Consider the following 26,083-nt stretch of genomic DNA (forward strand, 5'->3'; position numbering starts at 1 on the left):
AAAAGCACAGGTGCTGGCCAATTTCTTTAAACTGATTGCAAATGTAGATACAGTCTCTTGTACCCCTTGGTGCCTGCTAAAAAACTTGAACCGCTCAGCAATCTCTAATGGACGTGGTTGGAAATGTTGTGTTAAGATCTGTATTATTTCAGACAAAGACTTGGTGGCTGGCTTTTCTGGGTGTAGCAGATCTTTTAGAATCTCATATGTTTTAGCACCAATAGTTGTCAGACAGACAGCAACAGACTTAGTATCTCCAATGTCATTGGCAAGTAAATACTGCTGTAGTCTTTCAGTCCAGGAAACCCAGTTATCTGTGTCAGGGTCAAATTCTTTCAATGCTCCAAATACAGCCATTATAGCGTGAGTTTGTGGTAGTATACTCATCGCCAGATGTAATGTCCTTATATAGCAAACATTAACTCTTTATATGAATGATGCACTTGCAACTTCTAAATGTAACTGGCACTTTATTCACTGGATGACATAACAAGGTGCTCCTATAGATTTGCACACAGTAATATGGATAGATACACATATATATAGTCCTTTATAATGAATGGCTGCTGCACTCCTTATATTAGCAGTCCTGTATACTGTGTATGCAGCACTATAGTAATACAGGGAAACTTATAACTGTTAACTGTATAACTGTAATATAACTTATAATGTGTAACTGACAGTTCTTACTCTTCCTGACTGGCTGATGCTGTATCCTCTGCAGTGATCTGTAGCTGACATTACATTTATTAGTATCAGCAATTGTCAGAGCCTCAGGTTCAGTCCTTGTACTTTATAACTGCATCACAAACTGTCACAAGATGGCTTCTCTGAACTGTTCTGATTCTAAGCACAGCCCACTTGATGACATCATCTTTGTATGGAAGCCTCAATGTGCATCTGACCAAACCAGGAAGTAAGCACAACACTACACTATGTGTGTGCATGTGTATCTGTGTGTTTGTGTGTGTCTGTCTGTGTGCATGAGTCTGAATGTTATTGTGCATGACTGCTATGTGTGTGCTTGTGTATCTATGTGTGTGTGTGCATGAGTCTGTAAGTTATAGCGCATGACTGTTATGTGTGTGCATGTGTTTCCAGCGACAGCCAGTTAAGTTATTTTAGTATGTCACAATGGTGGGTGCTGTAATTACATTGTAGCACAAAGCGGCAGAATGAGTTACTCAGTGGGGCATATTTATCAAGCTCCGTATGGAGCTTAATGCCCCGTGTTTCTGGCGAGCCTGCAGGCTCGCCAGAAACAGCAGTTATGAAGCAGCGGTCACTAAGACCGCTGCTCCATAACCTGTCTGCCTTCTCTGAGCAGGCGGACAGACATCACCGGAAATCAACCCGATCGAGTACGATTGGGTTGATTGACACCCCCCTGCTGGCGGCCCATTGGCCGCGAGTCTGCAGGGGGCGGTGTTGCACCAGCAGCTCTTGTGAGCTGCTCGTGCAATGCTGAATACGGCGAGCGTATTGCTCACCTTATTCAGCGAGGTCTGGCGGACCTGATCCGCACTATCGGATCAGGTCCGCCAGACTTTCATAAATAGGGGCCAATGTATTAAGTTTATTAAGGTCAGTTTCCGGTGCAGGTGCATATACTATGATGCAAGTTTTTCTATGTGGAGGCCAAAAGATAGATTGGGGTCTAACAACATACCCTAATATTTGAAAGAGTGGACTGCGGTCATTGTGCAACTTGATTTTGTTTTGATGCATAGATGGGAATTTTGTAGTTTGTGTAATTTAGGTCCCATTCCAAAGACCATTGTGACAGTTTTGTCAGTGTTTAGGAAGAGTTTGTTTTTTGAAATCCACTTTTCTACCTCTGTGAACTGGTCTTGGAGCACTGCTTCAAGCTGCGGCAGATTGGAATTGTTTGCATAGATTACTGTGTCATCTGCGTACATGTGTACAGTTGAGGATTTGCAGACATTAGGCAGATCATTTATAAATAATGTGAATAGTAGGGGGCCGAGAATGGAACCTTGGGGAACACCACACATGACTGGGAGAGGGAGGGAATCGCTGTCAGAGATGGAGACATATTGTGATCGATCCGATACATATGATCAAAACCATGTTAACGGACGATCAGCTATACCTGAGTTTTTTCAGTTTGAACAGTAGTATGTCGTGGTCTACTGTGTCAAAGGCCTTTGCAAAATTAAGGAAAATAGCTCCAGTTTGGTCACCTTGTTCCATGCCAGTTGGATGTCGTTGCAAAATTTTAGGAGGGCAGTTGTAGTGGAGTGATTCGGGCGAAAACATGATTGATCAGGGGTCAGATAGTTAGATTGTTGGTAATACTCACATAATTGCGCATGGACACATTTTTCCAAGATTTTTGACAATACTGGGAACAATGATATAGGGCGATAGTTAGAAACCAAGGTTAACTCCCCACTTTTATGGATAGGCACTACTCTTGCAGTCTTCCAAAGTTTGGGTATGTATCCAGACATCAAGGATATGTTAATTAGGGTTGTGACAGGTTTAGCAATTGCCGGCGCACTGAGCTTCAACAGCATTGCTGGGATTTGATCAAGTCCAGACTGGTTTTTAATTTTTAGATTATTAAGGTGTTTCTTAATGACACTGATGAGTACAGGTCTAAATTGAGCTTCTCTATATTGGGTCTTTGCTGATTTAGTGGGGCCTGATTCACATTTGTAGTTTCAGGATGCGTGTAATTCATTCGTTTGTCAATCAGGGTGGTGGAGCATCCAACAAAATAATTGTTAAAGGCATATGCTACTTCTAAGAGGAGTTACAGGGTTTGGTTGTCCACATTGACAGTGGAGGGTTGGGAGATGATTAGTGGAGTTTGTAAGTTATTTATGACTTTCCAAAACTTTCTAGGGTTTGATATGTTATTGTTCAGATTTTCACAGAAATATTGGGCCTTGGACAATTTTGTTTGTTTAGTGCATATATTTTGCCATTGTCTTTATACACAGTGATTGTTCATAGAGCCAGTATGCTTGAACTTTGACCACAATGAATCCCGAAACTGGTAGTTTTGAATGAGGTCAGCTGTGATCCAATTCAAGTGTGCTCCTTTTACTCTCACCTTACACAGCGGGGCATGTAAATTCCAAACTTATAGGAGTTCAGACTGAAAGAATTCAACTGCTGAGTCTAGATCTGGGATTAGGTATAATCTGTGCCAGGGGAGCGTCTTGATGTCATTTAGAAATGATTGAAGATTACATTTTTTGAAGGACCTGGTGATTTTAACCTTGCGAGAGGATTTAGTTGCCTTTATTTTGCTCACGCAGTACACTAAGCAGTGGTTACTGAAATTGTTAGGGAGAACACCAGCCTCCTGGATTCGGTTGGGAGAAGTGGAGAGAATCCAATCGAGCAGGGTGTGATTATGGCTTTCGATGTTTATGCGAGTTGGGGAGGAGATTAATTGCATTAGCTGCAAAGATTTAAACAGCGAGCAACAACTATTATTTTTTGGATTCAGCCAATCAATATTAAAATCTCCAAAAACCAAAATTTCACTTTTTGGGGTTTGAGCTATGGTTTCACTAAAGAGATGTGCTATGTCAGAGATGGAATGCACAGGGGAGCTAGGTGGGCGGTAAATTCCTGCAACAATGATTGATTTACTGCACGGGATCTCAATTGTGCCAGAAAGGAAATCAAAGGTGGCAGGAGAGCTCGATTTTTGTAAGGGGGTGTACTTTGTGGAATTGTCAACATAAATTACAGTGCCACCTCCTCTCTTTGCTCTGTCATTTCTATGGCATAAATACCCATGAATTGCATTGGCAGAGCCAGGTATTTTTGCAGTTAGCCACGATTCAGAGATCACAATGATTTTGGGCTTGTATTGTAAACACCAAGCTTGCAGTGCATCGATTTTTGGTAGTAAGCTGCGGATATTACAGTGCACAAAGGAGAGGCCTTTTTTAGCTGGAAGGCTAGGAATGGAATTTGTTGGGGGAGCAGGGTTAGACTCTACATCATTTACAAGGGCAAGTAACATAAGGAATATGAATTTGGACATAGATTTTGTTTGGCCATATAGTGAATGGGATACTTTATCATTTTGTGAGGTGGGGGTAGGAGAGTTATTTTTTATAACTCTCCACCAGCACTCAGCAGATAAGTTACAGCAACAGAGCAGGCCATGGTGTATGATAATTTGTTTTCCAGTTTGAGGTGTGTGCTTATGGCGGTAATTATGTGAATAAAAAATTGGAGTGAGAAAAGTGTTATCACGAATATCGGTATGGTCATATTTGGATTCATGTTAGTGGTATGAGGTGTGTAGATGAAAATAAAACAAAAATAGTACAAAATTAAAAAAAAAAAACAGAAATAAAAGTATATACTATCGATGTGGGATATATAGCTATTTGTAGGGAGAGAGGGTATGTATTCTATAGGGTTAAGTGAATGGAAGGCTGTGCTGATCAGTGTTTGCATCTGTCAGTTTAGGAGATTATCTATATAAATGAGGAAATGAGCTTGGGGTGGGTGGGAAACTATCTTCCAGAGGCTACCTGATTGCAGAGGGCAGTGGGACAGCTGAAATATGCAGGTCTGGGAATTTCTTTAGACTGTGGCAGATATACTGTAAATTCAGATGAGGAAGAGAGATATATTAGTGTTTGATGGGCCTGCAAAAAAAGTTAAGGGAGGGGGTATCTATGGACATATGAGCTAGGGGTCGTTCAGGCATAAAACACAGGGAAAATTCACAGAGATAAGAGAGGTATCCATGTAGGGAAATAGGCTACCTGATTGCAGAGGGTAGTGGGACAGCTGGAATATGCAGGTCTGTGAATTTCTTTAGACTGTGGCAGATATACTTCAAATTCAGCTGATTGCAGTTACAGTAACAACTGTGGTCACTGGACCATTTTCAATATTATTTACTAAAATCTATGGAAAAATTATACTATTTTTTTTAGAGTTTTTGCTGCAGCTATCTCACATGCCATGAATTTTAAATATAATAATGGTATACTGTGAATTTGCTGGGCCTGCTGAAAAAAATATATAAGTTGTGTGGGTCACTCACTGAAATTTAACTCAGAATAGAGTTTAAACGTAGGTAGCCAAAAAAGCTTATAATTGGCTCAGCAGTGAGGTGAAAAAGGCTTAACAGTGAAAGGGTTAAATAGCTGATATTTGCCTAAATATATTGAAAATAAAATGATACATAGGAGTCTATGGGGGCAATTTATCAAGCTGAGGCGGACAGGGGCACACATACGCGCCCCTGTCCCCCACAGCTCACCTCTGGTTGGCTGAATTCCCCTGGCGGAATTCAGCATTGCACATGAGCGCTATTTTGCAATCCAGCCCCTTGCCCTTGCACAGCCACACATACGCGCCCCTGTCTGCCGCAGCTCGCCTCTGGTGGGCTGAATTCCCCTGGCGGAATTCAGCATTGCACACGAGCGCTATTTTGCAATCCTGCCCCTTGCCCTTGCACAGCCAATCACGCACAGGAAGGATCTTTCAATCTCCCAGGTCGGACTAGACCGGGGAGATTGAAATTCACTACCTAAGAGGTGGCGAAAGGGTAGATAAGCAGCGGTCTGATGACCACTGCTTGATTAATACTGTGTGCAGGTTGTGAAAACCTGCAGTCGTAGGCAGGTGAAAGCCTGCCGAAGAGCTTGATAAATCGTCCCCTATGCATATGAAAAGGTAATAATTTTAATGACCCATTAGCACAGAAGTTTAGAAAAATGTGAGAAGATTTTGCCATTGACTGTTCATTTCATTGGATGAGACTAAAGTTAAAAGAAAATGAATTGAGGTTACAAAAGGTTACTAAGGAATTAACTGAAACATAAATAGTAATGCTTGAAATGACACAGAAGAATATAATAAGTAGATGGATTTAAGAAAAATTGAGTTAAGGAAAATATTAAATGTAGACAAAAAATGAAAATTTCAGAGAGATTAGGGAGACTACTAAAAAGGTATAATTTATAATTATATCTGCTGAAATGAACAAGCAGCTCTGAATTTGGTGTTTCAGAGAATGAAAAAGAAACAGAAAGGCATTAAAAGGACATGAAATCCCCAATTTTTCTTTCATGAATCCGAGTATACATTTAAAAAAACAACTTTCTAATTTACTTATAGTACCAATTTTGCTTCATTCTCTTGGCATCCTTTCTTGAAGAAGCAGTAATGCATTATGGGGAACTAGCTGAATACATTGGTAAACCAATCATAAGGAGTATATGTACAGTCACTAATCAGCAGCTAGCCCTGAGCTCCTGAACCTACCTAGGTATGCTTTTCAGCAAAGGATATCTACAGAACGAAAGATGGAAAGTTGATTAAAATTGTATGGTCTAGCTGAATTATGAAAGAGCAAATTTGGGTTTTATGTCCCTTTAAGGAATCTCAGTAGATAGAAGAGTTTTTTAGGATGGAGACAAGAAAGCAGAATATGATAAGGTGAGAGAGAACTAAAAATGGAATCTTCAGACAAGGGCAGATACCCCTTTAGGAATCAACAACAACCCAAAACAAATATATGAGAGGTAGTAAATGTATCTAAAAAAATTAAAAACATATAAACAGAACCTACTACTAAAAAAGGGACTGACTTTTATACCAACATCTAAGTGTAATACGTTTAATGGCTAAAGATAGCTGCATGTTTGCAAGGAAGTTTATATTAAAGGGACATTCCAGCCAAAATTGGAATCCACATGGATGCATTTCTGTTTTGAATAGAAGCATTTTTGCAATATACATGTATTTTGTAACAAAAGCTATAGCTGTTTCTACGGCATATTTAAATATGCTCCGTGCACCAGCATTTTAAGCTCAACACTTGCTCAGAGAGCCTAGGATACTTGTATTATCTAGTAATGACTCGATTTGTTAATTGCTGACATGATACGAGCCCCAGTGGTGCTATGAGCAGCTGCAGTATTTAAAATGCTGATGGACTGAGAATATCTAGCTATGCTTCACATGCACGTGCAGTGAAAAAATGTAACACTAAAACAATGATAACTTTTAAATGAAGCATTTTTGCCATTACTAATAATAATGTATGTTGTAAATATGTTCTTATTCAAATATGTAATGAATCTATGTGCATTTAAATTTGACAGGAATGCCCTTTTAAGAAAAGTACAACAAGTCAATTGTAAAAATTAGAATGAACAATTACAAAAATTAAGTTCAGACATTAATAGTCAAAATGAAGAGAATTTGGGAATTTGATTTAGAAGAAATGAATGCACCATTTATGCCATCCTTAGTACCGAGTGTACAGAATTGTGTTAAATTAGCAGAGAAAAAACATTGATGACTTAGAAACTTAAAAACAGGATTTAATTTAACAAAAAACTAAGGAAAGCTCAGATAAATTTGAAGATACTGATATTATCATAAAACCACTAGATAAGGGTAGCAACATTGTTATCGTAAATACAAATTTTTATTTACAGGAATGTGTGTGTTAATTATCAGGGACAGTAAACACCTTGAGATTTTTGTATATACTGTTTAGTTATGTATAATGAAACAATGTTGCAATATATTTTCATGATTTATTTTGTCCCCTTTTCATGTTATTTAGCTCTGAAAATTGAGCAATATCTAATTCTCAGACGTTGAAATGCACCCTGCTGAGTTACGAAGACTAACCCTGCTACATATTATATATATATTCCTAAATGGTTTTATCAGATAACAATTGCAAAAATAATGCACTTTGTACTAACTTTATTTCCGGGGATTGCCTTGTTGTTTGTGTACTTAAAGGGACACTGAACCCAAATTTTTTCTTTCGTTATTCAGATAGAGCATGAAATTTTAAGCAACTTTCTAATTTACTCCTATTATCAAATTTTCTTTATTCAGTTGGTATCTTTATTTGAAATGCAAGAATGTAAGTTTAGATGCCGGCCCATTTTTGGTGAACAACCTGGGTTGTCCTTGCTGATTGGTGGATAAATTCATCCACCAATACAAAAGTGCTTTCCAGAGTCCTGAACCAAGAAAAAAGCTTAGATGCCTTCTTTTTCAAATAAAGATAGCAAGAGAACAAATACAAATTGATAATAGAGGTAAATTAGAACGTTTCAATTGCATGCTCTATCTGAATCACAAATGAAAAAAATTGGGTTCAGTGTCCCTTTAAGCCCAGTGTGGCTTCTCCAAATAAGGCAAATGGGTGTGGAGTCTGGCTATTGAAAAATAATTGCAGTAGAAAGGATGTTAATTTGTTTTATAAACATTAAGACTTGGCTGATGTGTTTTCTTATAGCAACACAACAGATTTGTCCCCAAAACATCAATGCTTTTCACAGTAAAAGATTTAATTTGAAAAAGACCAGAGAGTGCAAGTTTTTGTTCTGCTATACTTATTCTGTACTGGCACCATGGCAGCTGTTATATTAAGTGAGAGTGCTCTCCTTTGTTACCATATATATATGTATGTGTGTGTGTATCTATATGTACAGTAGAAGTTTCAATGAACAAAACAATCTTTTTTAAATTCACAAATAAGCCTAAAGGAGCAATTTTCCATAAATGTAAAACCATCCTGATCGTATAACATGTCACTGGAAATAAACCAGTATTATAGTACAGTGTCCCTTCAAGGAAGAACACCTTAAAATATGAGTAGGCTGTTTGGGGTTTCTGAGTCTGCTGGTGCATCTTAGTTTTTTATGTGTAAAATATTAGATATTGGGAGTACTCTGTTATAGTTGCTAAACGTAATGTGGGTTCCTCTGGCAATGGGAATAAATACTGTCAATGTCTGAGTGGCAGTAATGTGCATTGTATAATCATTTAGTGGATTAATGTGACATTGGAACTATTAGTGTAGTGTAGTAGGTTATTTGTCTTAGCATTTTTTTCGTGTGGGTAAACGTGGGTTATTCTGATTATTAGCATTTACTATAAGCAGCAAATTATAACATTAATACTTCAATATTTATGGGGCTTCCTGTGAGACGCACACGCCAACATCCGGTGCGCAGGCTCTGCAAGGACAGAGCGTGACCAACGCTACACAAGCAGCAATTGATCCTGTTGGCGTTTTTTTCTGCAAAGCTGCCCGGGGATTTGGAGCACAGTATCCGGCTGCAAAGAGGAAGCCCCCAGCGCTATTACTAATCAGGTGGCGCTGATACCAGCTTTTACAGATGACCTGGTGTCCTGAGGCACAGCCCGTTAGACAGAAACCCATGGAGAGGAATGCAAAGTCTGTGAGTGAGTAACACGGTGCAAGCAGTGGAGCGGAAGCAAGGAAAAAAAGGGAACTTTCAGCTTTAAGCCTTTTTCCTGTATCCAGAGGCAGTCGGCGGCAGCAGGTATCTACGCTGCGGGGGAGGTGTCCTGTGCGGCGTAGTGTTCTGTGGGAGCCTAAGCAGAGATACAGGCATACGAGAAGATTGAGTCCAAGCAAAGAGAAACATCCCTAAAATTGCAAGTATTTCCAGCTTAACCCCTGTGCACCACACTCTACAAGGTCGAATCTGTTAAACACAAATCTGCGGCATAGCCTCAGGACACACTAGGTACTTTATATCAATATCCCTCTTTGATCAAACTGTATTGATGCTATGAAAAAGGGGATCTATGTGTACATTTCTGGACTGACACTTAAGCAAAAAAAAAAAAAGACTACTACATCTTTGTATGGACCTATAACAAAGCTAATTTTGCTCTCAAGAAAGAGTGACACATTTAAAAGTTTCTATGATGTATTGCTCTGTCTGTTTTTTCTTTTTTTTATGCTGATGATTCAAAGTTCCCCTTTCTAGGGTTTTGGCTGCAATATTCTAATCTTGTTACACTAGGGTTTGGTTTGCAGGATGTAATAACAAGCCTCCTAAATTGTCTTTTTCATTTTAGGCTAAACTCTGATACAATAAGTTGCAAAAGGATCTTTACTGTAGCTGGAATATATGTTTAAGGCGTGTGGGTGAAACAGATAAATATTCTGGCGTCAGACAATTAGCAAACCCCTAAGATAAAGTCTCACCCGCCCTCAAATAAGGGGATAAAAAGCATCCTATATTCTATTACCTGCCTGCACTCAGTTTATCCTATAATCTGGTCAAAGTCTGTCGGATCAACCTTATTTTTAAGGCTTGTGGCAAAACTGTATATAGCTACCCCAAATAGGGAATAGTGTGATCAGCTATTGCAGGATAAAATACCCTTTAGTTAATGATTTGGTATCCCCACGTGTACAGATACTTTCACGTTTGTAAATCACTTTAGTGTTGATATATTTGGATTGTCTTTTTTTTCTTACTTTTTTCTACTTATTTGTTTTAAAAAAAAAATAAAAAAAAAATATATATATATATATATATATATTCACACACACACACATATAGACAGCTCTTCTGAAGCTGCACTTAATCACACTCTTGATTGTCTTTTTTTAGGACATTAGCACTCACGGTCCACGCACATAGGGGGGAGGGATTTCTCTCCCCACTAGAATCTCTTTCTTTAAAAATCACTATTTCATTAAGAACAGGAACTCTTCACACAATAAGCTTCTAGTCATTAACAGGGTATGGAAAAATATATTACAAATGTAAAAGTAAGATCACCAGCCATGCCAGTAAAAAAAGATAAAAAAATTAAACCAATACAGGAAAATTCCGAAAAATTAGATACAAATGAAGATGGGTCTATGACTGACTCCCAAATAATGTTAGACAAACTGGCAGATATGATAATGCCACAGTTTGAATCCTTAAAAAATGAGATTACGGCCCTGACGACAGAAGTTAGACACTTTGCAGCACGAATCTCTGAGGTAGAGAGACGGGTGTCAGATTTGGAGGATGTTACTAATTTACAAGAGACAGCGACTAAAAAAACAGATGAAACAATTAAAATTCTACAAAATAAAATTCAAGATTTAGAGGATAGATCCCGACGAAGTAACATTCGAATAGTTGGCCTTCCTGAAATTAGTGAATATAAAGATCTATCTACATTCGCTGCTATAACATTACCTAAATTACTTGGATTAAGTTCACAAAATGGAAAATTTCAGGTAGAAAGAGCTCATAGAACAGGTTCCAGCATAAAATATCAAGACGGATATACGAGACCAAGAATGGTCATGGTAAATTTTTAAACTTTCAGGAAAAAGTAGACATAATGCGGGCATATAGAAACCACAACCCACTTATGATAGGAAATACTCAAATATACCTTTTCCAAGATTATTCTGCGGAAACAGCAGATAAAAGAAAGAGTATGGCGCCATTCTGTACAGCTTTAATTCAGAACAACTATAAAGCTAGTTTAAGATACCCAGCTAAGATAATAATAGAAGACACAGAGGGTAACAATGTGGCCATAAACAATTGCACAGAAGCTAAAGCATTTTTTGTAGAGCATAATCTACAGGTTCTAATCCGTAACACTAAAAGTGACAAGATCAGAAGATAAGTAATAGGTTATTAGTGAATAAAAGTAAAGTAAAACTCCATAGCGTAATTAAATATCCTGATCATAGCGTTAAGAGATTTATGCAGAAGGCAACTGCTTTAAAGTTGCATTATTGCTGGGTATATCTATGTGTTTTTAAATATGTTTTGGGGAATTCCATTGGAAACAGTCCACTGGACCCCCTTAAGTGTTGGGTGTTGCTTCTGTTGTTTTTTTTTTTGTTTTTTTTCCTCTCCCTTTCTCCTCTCTCTCCTCTCCTCTCCCTGTTCACCCTCTCCCATGCCCCCACACTCCTGTCTGCAATATAAACATACAAGAATAATAAATAACGAATGGGCTAAGATATGTATAACTTAGTTTCTTGGAATGTGGGAGGGATCACCTCCCCAATTAAAAGGAAAAATGTTCTCAAATTAGTGAAAAAACAGAAAGCAGATATTATTTTTTTACAAGAACTTCATTTAAAAACGGCAGAAATCGCAAAACTTAAGGTTAACTGGATAAAAAAAATTATTGCTACACCTTGTGATAAGCGTAGTCGTGGAGTAGCCATCTTGTTCCACAGAGATTTGGAATATGAGATAATTAAAAGTGAACTTGACCCGGAGGGGCGATATATTATAGTACAGCTTAGAATGGACAATTGTGTCTGGTCCTTCTGTAACATCTATGGCCCCAATAAAAGTGATAAAATCTTTTGGAGTAAGATAGAGAAAAAATTATTTCCTCTGCGAGGGCAAAATTTAATAATTATGGGCGACTTTAATATGACTCTAAATCCAGTTGTTGATAGATTTAAACAAGTAAATAAGCAACAATATAGACAAGAGGCAAAAAAATTTGGAAGCTTATTGAAGAACTTAGAGGTTGAGGATATTTGGAGGATACAGCACCCAGATGAACGTAGCTTTTCCTGTGAATCTAGAGCTTTTAAAAACTTTTCACGAATTGACTTATTTTTAGTGGATAGATCACTCCTTAAACGTGATATGGATACCTCGATTAACGAGATCCTCCTCTCAGACCACGCGATTATAGGGTTAAAAATAAGAGCTAGAAAAGCAGGAACTTGTAATAATTTTTTCTTCCCAAAGTACATGTGTAATAACATCAAATTCTGTAATTGGTTAACTAATGCCTGGAGAATCTTTCTAGCCAATAATGCTAGCTATGCTGATAAAACAGAGATTCTTTGGGAAACAGGCAAAGCAGTACTCCGTGGGGAGATTGTGGCCTATATGTCAAAATTAAAAAAGAAGTTCCTGGCACGTGAGGTTCAACTAGCAAAACAACTTAAAAATGCATATAACACTTACTTGTCTAATCCACAACCCAATACATGGGGCAAATATAAACAGTCAAGAGAGGAAAGAGAAATATTTTTAAAACAGAAATGGACAAGGGAAGATTTAAAAGCAAGGGCGACCTTCCAAGGCCCGAAGGGTATGTGTGCAGGGTATCTGGCAAAGTTGATTAAAACAAGAAATAATAAAAATATGATTTCAAATATAAGGGAAGGAGTTAGTTTATATACAAAGGCATCGGAGGTTAGACAAGCATTTTTTAGATACTACCAAAAACTGTATTCTGCTGAAGATATAGATATAGTTGCTAAAAACAAATTTTGGCAAAGTATTACAGTGCCCAGAGTTTCACCAGCGGCTCTCAAGGAGATTAATCAAAGAATATCTGAAACGGAAATAGATAAAGCCATAAAAAAATTGAAAAACAATAAAGCTCCGGGCCCTGATGGGCTTCCAGCCGAATTTTACAAAAGCATCAGAGTAGATATTGTTGATATGTTAGGTAAACTTTATAATGATTACTATGTCAATAATAGCAATCAATCAAAATATTTCACGAGTTCAATTGTTACGCTGATTCACAAGAAAGGTAAAAATCGTGAAGAATTAGGGTCTTATAGACCAATATCTTTGTTAAATGTAGACTATAAAATTTTAATGGCAATAGTGGCAGACAGATTGAAAAGGGTGTTAGGTGAGGTCATACATCATGACCAGGCAGGCTTTATGCCAGGCAGGAATGTGGTTAGAAACATACGCCGCATACTGACAACAATAGATTTCTACTATAACAAACTCTTGGGACATAAGCAACATATTAAAGGTGACCTGGCCCTCCTTGCACTAGATGCGGAAAAAGCATTTGATGCTATTACATGGGACCATCTATTCACGGCACTTGATAAATTCGGCCTGCAAGGTAATTTCTTTAATTTAACCAAAGCAATCTATAATAACCCCAGATCACAACTACTAGTAAACGCAGAACTCTCGCAATATATAACATTACATAAAGGGACAAGACAGGGATGCCCACTGTCGCCACTTCTGTTTAATATTTCTCTCGAACCTTTGGCAATTCTTTTAAGGCAAGAGTTAACAGGCATCCGACTTGGCAAGCAGAATATTAAAATTTCACTATATGCAGACGATTTACTATTGTATCTATATAAAACGACTGAAAGCATTCCAAAATGTCTTAATATAATAGGAACCTATAGTAGATTTTCTGGGTAGAGAAGGAATCTGCAGAAATCGGAGATTCTCTGGTTACAGAAAAATAATAAGAGCTATACCAAGCACGGATTTCACGAAGTGCAACAGTTAAAATACCTAGGTATAAATATAAGTAAAAATCCGAATGAATGGTACAAAATAAACTATGAAAACTTACTGGATAAACTACCTCAAGATTTAGCTAAATGGAGTATGTACAAATTGTCACTTTCAGCAAAGATAATGGTAATTAAAACAATTATATTTCCTAAATTTTTATTTTTGCGTCAAAACTTGCCGCTATTTATACTAAGATCAGACTTACATAGGTTCAATAAATCAATATCCCAATTTCTGTGGAACAATGGTAAACCTCGTTTGGCTCTAAACAAACTGATTCAGCGTAGAAAAGAAGGGGGTCTGGCACTTCCTTGCCTTAAAACATATAATCTGGTGACCCTAGTCAAATTCGCAGTAGACTGGCTGGTAGAGGGGGACTATGTCACCTACTATAATTTGGAATCAGAAGTAATTATGCCTTATAATCTTAAATCATTATTGCACATAGATAAAAAATTAATCCCTAACAACATTTCCAATCTATTAACATTTAAGAATGTCATTATAGCCTGGCAGAAATATTGTACCCTCTTAAACTGTCAATACCATATTTCTAGTTTTTGTCCTATTATGGGTATGCCCGACTTTTTGCCCGGCCTGTCAGACCCGGTATATAAAATTTGGAGGGAGAAAGGTTTAAAGAATTGGTCCCAATTCAGGCAAGCTGATACAATATATATAAAGTCTTTTCGAGATATGGTAATTGAGTTTCAGTTGAATCCTAAAAGCTTTTATGCCTATCTACAGAGTAGGAGTTATTTTAATCAACTATGCCAACGTTTCGGGACTGAGTGGGAGTGGCCAGAAATAGATTCTGGACTAAAATTATATAAAGCTGGGAAGAGATCAATTTCTATATGGTACAATATGTTATGTAACGTATCTGGGATGACGCAAGTGGAAAAAATTACAACATACATGAATAGGTATTTCCCGCAGGTGCAATCACAAGAGGTTAAAAAAAGTCTTATTAATTTGGATTTGGCTACGTCAGTGTATAGTTGGAAAGAGTCTCAATATAAACTATTAAATAATTATTATTTAACCCCGGACAAAATTAATAAATGGGCCGATAATACACTGCGCTGTAAATGTTTTAAATGTAAAGCTGAGACCGCTGATATTATCCATTGTCTTTGGGCTTGCCCAAAAGTATTGCAATTTTGGGGCAAAATTAATTACTGGCTTAATAAATTTTTAAGTATTAAAATATCTTTGACTGCAGTCAATGTATTCCTGTTATATGATGAAGGGGATAATAAATCAGACAAACTCCTTATAAATCTGGCTATTTTAGCCGCTCGCAACATAATATTTAAAAAATGGAAAGCATCAGAAGAACCTAGTTTGAAAGAATTTATTAATACAATGGATACCCAGATGACGATTGAGCTACTTAATATTAGACCCTATTCAGAAAAGAGACTTAAGGATTTCTTTTCAAAATGGTTAAATATAATCAGGGAAAAACCATTGATAGTACAAAAGCAACTCATACTACCCTTACAAAATTCCCCCGAATTCATGTTACTTTTGTTAAAAAACATGATACCCCAAGAGTGGGGTATGGGCTAACTTGATAATCCGGGGTAAGATAACTTTACTGGACTAAATAAATACTACCTGCGGCAATTGCGAGGAGGGAAGTGGGGGAGAGGAGTTGGGTTTTTTTTTTTTTTTTTTTTTCTTTTCTTTTTTTTTTTTTTTTTTTGTTTTGTTTGTTCTTCTTTTTTATTGTTTGTTTGATTTGTTGATTGTATTTCTAGTATTGTCTTTAGATAGGGTCTTATTATAATAGGTAAAAGACCCAAAAGCAAGATATACATTTGGAGAAATGTCTTTAGACTATTCAGCTACTACTGCAAAGTTTCTATAGGTAGGGTTTCTCTTTTCTATAGTGACATAGTCTCAACAGGGTAATTGAATGATTGCTGAGGTAGAGTTTAATTTGAAAGTTGAATATACATCTGAATTTAGGTTGCAGATTTTTTAAGTTAAAACTTAATTTATATGTATTAGTACTCTGATATTCCATAATTAATGTAAACACCCTGTGTGGTGAAATGCTAGCCCAAATTGTCGGGCTAAATTTTTGTTTCGGTATACCCTGCGTGGTGAAAGGTAAGCCAAATTGTAAGGCTGTTATTTTGCTTTTGGTTAATAAATAAATATATATAAAAAAAAAAAAATACTTCAATATTTATAATGGCTACTGACACATATTGTTTTTGTTAGTGGCAATGGGCATATATTTATTTGGGCACTAATGAGAAACTCAGTGCTTACATTTGCTTATTCTTTCTGGTAACAAGTTGTGTGGGTCTAAACATGGCCAGTTAACAGTTATTTTACAGTAAATGATCTGCTTTTGCTGATACAAATTGTTTTTATTTGAACCTGTGATAGCAACAGTGGTTATATTGTGTTAAAGGACCAGTCAACACAGTAGATTTGCATAATCAACAAATGCAAGATAACAAGACAATGCAATAGCCCTTAGTCTGAACAAATGAGTAGTAGATTTTTTTTCTGACAATTTTAAAAGTGATGTTTTTTCCACTCCCCCTGTACCATGTGACAGCCATCAGCCAATCACAAATGCATACACGTACCATGTGACAGCCATCAGCCATTCACAAATGCATACACACTTATTCTTGCACATGCTCAGTAGCTGGTGACTCAAAAAGTTTAAATATAAAAAGACTGTGCACATTTTGTTAATGTAATTAAATTGGAAAGTTGTTTAAAATAGCATGCTCTATCTGAAAGTTTAATTATCATTGAGTGTCCCTTTAAGTAGTTACAGGCCAGCATATAGTATACAAAGTACAGTATAGTCCAAGGGCAGCAAACATTTTTGAGAATTGTCCAAATTGACTACAATCTTATAAAATTACAATTATTTTTCTTTTTAAACAATAATATACATAACCAATTAGAGCTTAACTACTCATGTACAGCTTTAAAAAATAAATTATTAAAGGGACATGAAACACAAATTTTTTCTTTCATGATTCAGATAGAGAATACAATTTTAAGCAACTTTCCAATTTACTTCTATTATTTAATTTGCTCCCTTCTCTTGTTATCCTTTGCTGAAAGCTTTATCTAGGAAAGCTCAGAAGCAGCATAGAACCTAGGTTCTAGCTGTTAATTGGTAGCTGCATATATATATATATATATCGATTGTGATTGGCTCACCTATGAGTTCAGTTTAGAAATTGTATGTTTTATCTGAATCCTAAATGAAAAATTTTGGGTTTACTATTCCTTTAAATATATTGCTTTTTGGCCTTACTATGGATTGTGGGACAAGGATCATTTTTACCCAGTTGCAAGAGGTGTTTACTGGAACAATAATGTCAAAATTAAACTTTTGTTATTTAGCTAGAGCATGTCATTTTAAGTCATTTTTTATTTTACTTTTATTATCAAATTTACTTTGTATCTTTTGTGGGGCAAGACAGTCAACACAAGACCACTCCTGTCCTCTGTCTTTGTGGGGAAAGTCGCAGGCTCCCAGCAGCATAATCTCATCATACACAAAGAAACAGAACTGGTCAGGGGTGACATTCAAAACTGTCCCACGTATTGCGCATAAGCATTGGTTGCATGCAGGTAGGCAGGCTTAGTAAGGACAGGTAGTAGGCTTATATGTCAATAAGTATTGTTACTACTGGGAGGGCGTTGTTTCATTCTCGAACCCAGTCAGCAAATTATCTCGAGCTGGCCCTTGGAATAGTGCAATAATTAAATGCTTTAATATATTAGAAGATTTTATTTTTGCACTTTTATATCATTTTAACAAAATGACTGGAATGGGGACAATCTTTGTGAATGTGATGTTTTAATCACACGCTGAATATCTGTAGAAATGCTTCCTGCTAACTCCATCAAAGCAGCTGATCTCAGGCTTGTACTCTGCTGTATACTATTAAATGCTTTAGACGGGATGCTTTTCCTGGCTCACATGAACAGACTGAAACTGCTAAATCCAATCATGCATCAAATGACTTTAATCCTAAAAAGATGTCCATGGTAAGAGACAATCGTTTACACTATTCTTATTAATAGGTTGCAGATACTCACCAATCAATGTCAGTCTGAATTATTTGAAGAGATAAGAAGATAAAGTATAGTGATTCCTAAGAAATGAAAACAGCATGTTTTATAGTATAATTATCTGTGTCTTTTGGAAGATATTGGGGTGGTTTTGGATCCTAAAATTTTGTGATGCAAAAAGTGGTTATTTATGTATTTATATTTTAATCACCCTTTTTTTTTAAATGACATCTCACCTTGTTCTGAGTAATTTAGCCTTAAAGGGACACGAAACTTTTACAGTTCAGCATTTTTAAAGGGTAAGTAAAGTCAAAATCGAACTTTCATGATTCGAATATAGCATGTAATTTTAAAAAACTTTCCAATATACTTCTGTTATCAAATTTGCTTAGTTCTCTTGGTATCTTTTATTGAAGAGTAAAACTAGGTAGGCTCTAAAGAGCTCAGGAGTGTGGAGGTGTCTTTTGTACTCTATGGCAGCCGTGTTTTGCAACATTGTATAGCAAACCTACAAATAATGTTGCAAAACACTGCTGCCATAGAGTACTAAAGACAAGTGCACACCTAGTTTTACTCTTTAATAAAAGATACCAAGAGAACAAAGGAAATTTGATAACAGAAGTAAATCAGAAAGTTGTTTAAAATTGCATTCTCTGTCTGAATCATGAAAGTTTAATTTTGACTTTACTGTCCTTTAAGAGGCGTTTTAATTTACTTCTGTTACTTCATTCTCTTGATATCCTTCATTGAAAAAGCATATCTAGGTAGGCTCAGGAGCAACAATGTACTACTGAGAGCTAGCTGCCGATTGGTGAGTACACAAATATGCCTCTTGCCATTTGCTCACCAGATATATCAGATCCCAGTAGGGCAGTTTATTTTCTGGAGGTGACTTTGCCAATGACAGTCCCTTAGAAAAGTTTATTTAAAGATTTTTTTTCTACACAATTTGTTGTTCAACTCTATTGGAATTGTATGCAAACAAAAATGCAATAATGAAGTACTGTAACACGTTAGAGCATTTTCTTTTGTCACTCTTGTGATGACTTTAACTATGTCTTTAACCAATTTACATGTGTAAAACACATAGGGATCAATTTACCAGGGAAAGTCTACTTGAAATTTGTTATTGTTTAAAAAGAAAGATAATCCCTTTATTACCCATTCCCTAGTTTTGCATAACAAACACAGTTATATTAATACACTTTTTACCTCTGTGATTACCTTGTATCTAAGCCCCTGCAGACTGCCCCCTTATCAGTGTTTTTTTTTTAACTTGCATTTTAGCCAATCAGTGCTGGCTCATGCATAACTTCACTGGAGTGAGCACAATGTTATCTGTCTAGCTGAGGAAAGCTAATAAAATGCACTGAGATAAGATGTGAATGGTCTGCAGGGGTTTAGAAAAAGGAAGAGATTTAAAGGTTATAATTTATATTAATATAACAATGTTTGTTGTGCAAAGCTGGGGAATTGGTAGCCTTATCTATCTTTTTAAACACAAAAAAGACCAAGTAGACTGTCCCTTTAAGCTCTTTGGGGAGTTTGTAGATAAATCAATACACTTCAATTAGCAAAAATGCTTCTAGGAAAAGTTATTTGTTTTTCATCTGCATATGCACATATGCTGTGATGGCTCATGCACTAGTATTTAAAAACTACGCCTCAGACAGTCAGCGGTGGCTTGTATGACACAGGCATGATACACACTACTGATAGCTCTCTGACCTTGAATACTGGTGCACAGGCTCACAGCATATGTATGTATGCTGGTGAAAAACAGTGTAACTTTTACTAGAAGCATTTTTGCAAATGGAAGTATATTGCAAAAATGCTTCTTTTTAAGAATGAAACACAACCATGCATGTTTCAGTTTTGACCTTTCTATCCATTTAAAACATTTTCGTTTTTACATTTTTGTGTCCACTTAAGAATTGATGAGCTCTTAAATTGAAACTGAGCTACCTTCATTTTATTGTACTGATGAAACACCATTTATATGTCAGTATTTTGTGAGACAAGTAGGATAGTACAAAAAGCTCATAGGCAGTTGAAAACTAAAGTTATGGTATGTTATACAAATTAATTTACTTCTATATGTGACATTTTTTACGTTGATCATAAATATGCGAATAATAACCATATTTATTTGCTTATGTTTCAGGTGAACCAAGAAAGTTTGATCCAAGGTTTAAAGGACCCATTGGACAAAGGTACCTTATTTTGTCCTTTAAAATGCTTTGTAAAGAAAATCTATAGCTTTATTTATGATTTATTTTTATAAACTCAAGCAACATTTATTTTTTATTGAAAAAAAAGGTTTATAAAAAACAAACATACATATAATATTGGCAGCACTTGGATATTGGGTAATAATATGATAATACATTTTACTACATGCCTACGTTAAAGCTGACTTTAATTATGCTTTAACACAGTGCATTTTTGTACTTGTATGTCTCTTTTAAATAGTAAAATACATAATCAAAGTGTTATTGTCCCACTCCAGATGAGGATACAGTTTGTAATCCAGTCAGAACAGGCATACATAGATGGGTATGTTATAATCACCAGCCATATCCTCATCTGGAGCAGAATGAGGTTATTCCAGGAGAACAGTTTTGACTCGATTTAGCATTTTTGGTATAAGTTAAGCACATAGTTAAAGAATGAAATCTGTTTAAAACTATAATGTTCCAATAAAACATAACTTTAATATTCAATACGTTTTGTAGTGCATAGACTACAAACCAACTCACAGACAGCTTTTTCCAGAGCTTAGACCTTGCTCTAGTGATGATTATTGTGTTTGCATAGCAGAGCAAAAATAAGCACTATTCACCAGAAAAAATGTCAAACCAGTGGCGTATTTAAGTTTTGTGCGGACCTAGGCTCTCAAAACTCTCCTGCCCCTAACCCCCGCCCCCCCCCCCCTCAAGTTTCTAGGCCTTTTTTGGCCATAATATTTTTTGCTTATAGAGTAACGTAACACTTGCATACACAAATACACACAGTCACAGAAACATACACACACCGAGTTATACACATACACACGGTCACACGCACACAGATATATACATACACACTATTATATACCTGTATAATACTTCTAAAATAACTGTAAGCTTCTTACAAATATAGCCACAAAAAATGTGCTGCCCCCCTCCAATCTGTCGCCCTAGGCAAGTGCCTTGTTTGCCTAAGCCAAAATACGCCCTTGTGTCAAACCCATCAAATGAATGAATGTGGACATTTTCCAAGAGAGGTCCAAAATTTTGCCCTGCCACACATACGTAGCTTGCAAACCATGTGTAACACATTGAAGCACATTGATAAATTGCCTTTTTTTTTTTTTTTTTACTGATTCTAAAAAATGTTTTTTTAAAGAACAGCATATTAGAAGTAGGAGAAATACAGGCACCTGAAACACAAGTTTCATTTAATTATGAATGAAGTGTACAGGAAGCTGCTATTGCATTAGCCCATACAGACGAATATGCTGAAAAATTGATAGTGAATAGCAAAATATCAGTGTAGAAAAACAAAACTGACAATGAGAGTATCACAGAAGTAGGTTAACCAACACTGGGCCAGATTACGAGTTGAGCGCAAAATATCGCTTACACTAAAGCTCTATTTGGGCTCAACTGAGTAATGCCAGTGCAAGCAAATGCACGGAGGCATTGCACTCATGAGAGAGCGCTTCCCAAGGCTCCAATGAGAACCTCGTTCTGATGCCGTCATACACGGCACAGAACCTAAGCGCAGCAGAGGGGGTAAGTAGCGCAGCGATGGAAAGCAATGTTAAATATATGTGTATATGAATATGTGTTAACAGTTCATATAGACCGCAATGTAAAGGCTTAGTGCTGTTTTTTTTTTTTCTAACACCCCATATCCGCCAACTTTTATCCCCTTAAAACTGCCTAGTACAGTATTTTTAAAATAAAAGACCCTCTATTTTGGGGGCATTTGGGGCACTTTTGGAAAATTAACCAGAGATCTGATCTCGTAGTAGCAATAACCAGCCACTTGTTATGGCTGGTTATTTTTCGCTCGCCTGCAAACGGGTGGATTTTCCTATTTGTGGATGCGCGATAAATTAGTGTTTTACTTATAATCTAGCATGTGGATGTCTATGGGTGCCTGTGTGGGTTAGTGCACGTGGATGTCTATGAGCATCATGAGCATCCGTATGTGTGCATGTGGATGTCTATGAATGCCTTTGTGTGTTTGTGCATGTGGATGTCTGTGGGTGCCTGTGTTTGTGCATGTGGATGTCTGTGGGTGCCTGTGGCTGTGTGCATGTGGATGTGGCTGTCTATGGGTGGCTGTGTGTTTGTATGCATGTGGATCTCTATGGGTACCTGTGGCTGTGTACATGTGGATGTCTATTGGTTCCTGTGTGTGCACACATGTGTTGCCTGTAAGTGCATCTATGGGTGATTTATTTAAAACTAAATGACAGTAAGAATATAGAAACTACCATATTCATATGCCTTAAACAGAAGCAAAAGTTTAAACATTATATTGAGCAGTTAGAAGCATGGTGTATTTTTTTTTTTTTTTTTAACTGGGAACAAAAATGTAGCCTGTAGTTTAAAATGAACTCAAAATGCAAAAAAGGCTAAATAAATAAGTATATAAAATAAAGCTGCAAATAGATAAACGCAGAGTCTAATGTTGTATCCTTTTCACAGAATTGTTCAAATAAACTAAATGTCATCAAGATTTGATTTTAAAACCAAGATCTGCCAGTTAGCATTACCCAGAAGCTGTTTTGCTTAAAGTGACAGTGAACTCCAAAATCTTTATTGTTTATAAAGATAACTAATCCCCAGTTTTGCATAACCAACACGCTTATATTAATATAATTTTTACCTCTGTGATTACCTTGTATCTAAGCCTCTGCAGACAGCCCCTGGTCACATGGCTATTTATTTATTATCTTTTGACTTGCATTTTAGCCAATTAGTGAAGTGTCATGCACAACGTCCCGGACGCCGCATGAGCACAATGTTATCTATATGGCACACATGAATTAGCAGAATCTTGTAAAAAGCTAATAAAAAAACGTGATAAGAGGCTGTCTGTAGTGGCTTAGAAAAAGGCAGAAATTTAAAGGTTTAAAGGGACACTAAACCCAATTTTTTTCTTTCATGATTCAGATAGAGCATGCAATTTTAAGCAACTTTCTAATATACTCCTATTATCAATTTTTCTATGTTCTCTTGCTATCTTTATTTAAAAAGCAGGAATGTGATGCATAGGAGCAGGCCCATTTTTGGTTGAGAACCTGGGTTATGCTTGCTTATTGGTGGGTAAATGTAAGCCTCCAATAAGCAAGCGCTATCCATGGTGCTGAACCTAAAATGGGCTAGCTGCTAAGATTTACATTCCTGCTTTTAAAATAAAGATAGCAAGAGAACAAAGAAAAATTGATAATAGGAGTAAATTAGAAAGGTGCTTAAAATGTCATGCTCTATCTGAATTATGAAAGAAAAAAATGTGGGTTCAGTGTTCCTTTAAATGTTATAAAGTATATCAATATATCAATGTTGGTTGTGCAAAGCTTAGGAATGAGTAGTAAAGGCGTTATCTATCTTTTTAATCAATTACAATTCTTGTGTTGACTGTCACTTTAACTTAATATGCTGGTTTGTATTTCTCTGTGCTGTGTTTTTCATGAGGCAGATAAGGCCTCTTGCTGAGTTCACAAAGCCACTGACAAAAGAAGTGAAGGGGGATCAAGGTGACACCAGGAACTCACAGGAAGAGAATTTATAAACCTGAGTTACTAAAAACAACTTTCACATCACTTTAAACAAAATTTGGTTGAGTATTTACTCTATTTATTAAATTATGCATTGTTGAACACACAATGAAAAGTTTTTGCTTAACCGTATTTATATAAATTTTTTCAGTTGTGAATAATAGCAATTCTGTTATTTTCTACTGTTCCCTGAAGCCTTTAGAATTCTGTGTTCTATGATGGGGTTCATTTTAAATTAAAATAAATAAATAGCCATCTTTAAAATGGAATAATCTGCATTGTGCTCAATAATTGTGGATTTACCCAGGGCCGGTGCTAGGATTTTTGGCTACGCAGACGAAGACACATTATGCCGCCCCCTCATAGAAATAATATATCCTGCCATTAGTGCATCTTAACAAATGTTCTAGTAATGTGTATAGATAACTCTTGAGCTTACACCCCTACATTTCAACAATAGATACCAAGAGAATATATATATATATATATATATATACACACACACACACACACACACACACATATATATATATATATATATATATATATATATATGGTAACCAAGAGGAAAAAGAGTGTAGTGTCCAAAGAAATGAACAATACACCCAGGGACTGTGCTTTGGATTAGCCTTATAAAGAGGGAGAATTATTAAGAGTTTTTATATCTAAAAAAACTTATCCCAGGCTACCAATGTCTGTATTAACAGGCGTTGTAAGTATATGTTGTACTATAGCGGAAAGGAGGCTCAGAGCTGCTATTTCACAAAAAGGAAGTAATATCCCTATTATGTTTCCAAATATTAAAGAATGTGTGGGGAAAGGTATTGTGAATTTAGCGCATCTAATATTTTCCTTTATAAATTTCCTAGCTTATATAAAATGATGCTATCGTTAAAGATGTAAAAGAATAATTTAAAAAATGTCTATATAGAAATAGATGTATGTTCTATATATCTATATATCTCTTACTATCTAGACAATATAGTCTTGGAAAATGTATCTAGAGAGACATATATGTTGGGAATAAAAGGTGATAACAATAAGTGAGGACTGATATTGTCTAAACAAGTGTTAAATACAACAAATGTCCAATAAAGTAACACAAGTTATTACAGTGGATGAATTAATAACAAATAAAATGCATTAAAGATAGGCTAAAAATGTTGGTCATATAAATTGAACACAATAACATATGAACATATAGCACAAATACCAAAATAAGTATGCAGAGTCTAAATGTAAATCCACAATTGAAGAGCATAAATCAAATAACATCAGGTTATGCTCTGTAGCGTTGACAAAGTTTATAATACACCCATCTGAGTATCAGAGGTGATATTGAAATTTTATAATGTCCGTGGTGACTTTTCAACAAACGTTGCGATATGAGGAACGTAAGGATATCTTGTCCGTTACTACATCAAGATGGGTACTCACCAGACTTCACCTCAATCATATGAGGTAAGTATCTCGCCCAAAGCTGTATTAAATTATGATGGTTTATGCGGTCTGTGGCCGAAGGTGTAAGGTGCTGTATCCCCGTTCTTCCTCAGCTGGTACTAAGGGTCTGTATAGAACTCCGGGATGAGCGTGCATAAAACAAGGAGAAAAGCTAATAGTGTGATACCGTTTATTTTATAAAAACAAATATACACATATAAAGGAATCCTTTGTGAATATGCTTACTAGAGTTAACCTCAACACATGAGGTATGTAACAGGTAAAAGAATAGGTGATTCACAGTGGCAGTAAAAACATGTTTTTTGCAAGCATGTCAGTCGATAGAAATACACTACCAGGACCGGGCAGTATTATATCGCCTTACGCGTTTCGAAGTCTACCTCAATAATAGAGTACTTCTTCGTCAGAGGCATCAATAAGGGAAAACGCCGGTCCTGTGTTTGATTTTTAAGCGGTTGGAGAAAGAGGCGTGTGGTCCTGGTAGTGTAGTGATTGGTTACTAGAGGGGTGTGTTAGATTGCGCTGGTTGATGCTATTACGTGACCAGCGGTAAAAAGGCACCAATCACAGAGTTGAGAATACGCTAATGCTCGTATTTACAAGTGTAGGATATAGTTAAAAAGGGGGGGCATATGCATCCCCTAGAGCCTATTAGGGTACTGGATTTTGACCGTACTATTATTTAATAAATAGAATGGGTAAT

At 36.3% G+C, this 26,083-nt stretch overlaps 1 protein-coding gene across 4 annotated transcripts in view; it reads left to right on the forward strand.

Annotated features, from left to right (window-relative positions):
- SLC44A5 (solute carrier family 44 member 5) overlaps positions 1-26,083 on the forward strand; it is a 373,508-nt gene that overhangs the window by 107,345 nt on the left and 240,080 nt on the right. For all 4 annotated transcript variants that reach the window (XM_053693344.1, XM_053693345.1, XM_053693342.1 and 1 more), the window contains exon 2: positions 20,311-20,359. In XM_053693344.1, coding sequence (XP_053549319.1) covers positions 20,311-20,359 — 49 coding nt within the window. The remainder of the gene's footprint in view (positions 1-20,310; positions 20,360-26,083) is intronic.

This window comes from Bombina bombina, chromosome 10 (genome assembly GCF_027579735.1).
Source record: "Bombina bombina isolate aBomBom1 chromosome 10, aBomBom1.pri, whole genome shotgun sequence".
Taxonomy (NCBI): domain Eukaryota; kingdom Metazoa; phylum Chordata; class Amphibia; order Anura; family Bombinatoridae; genus Bombina; species Bombina bombina.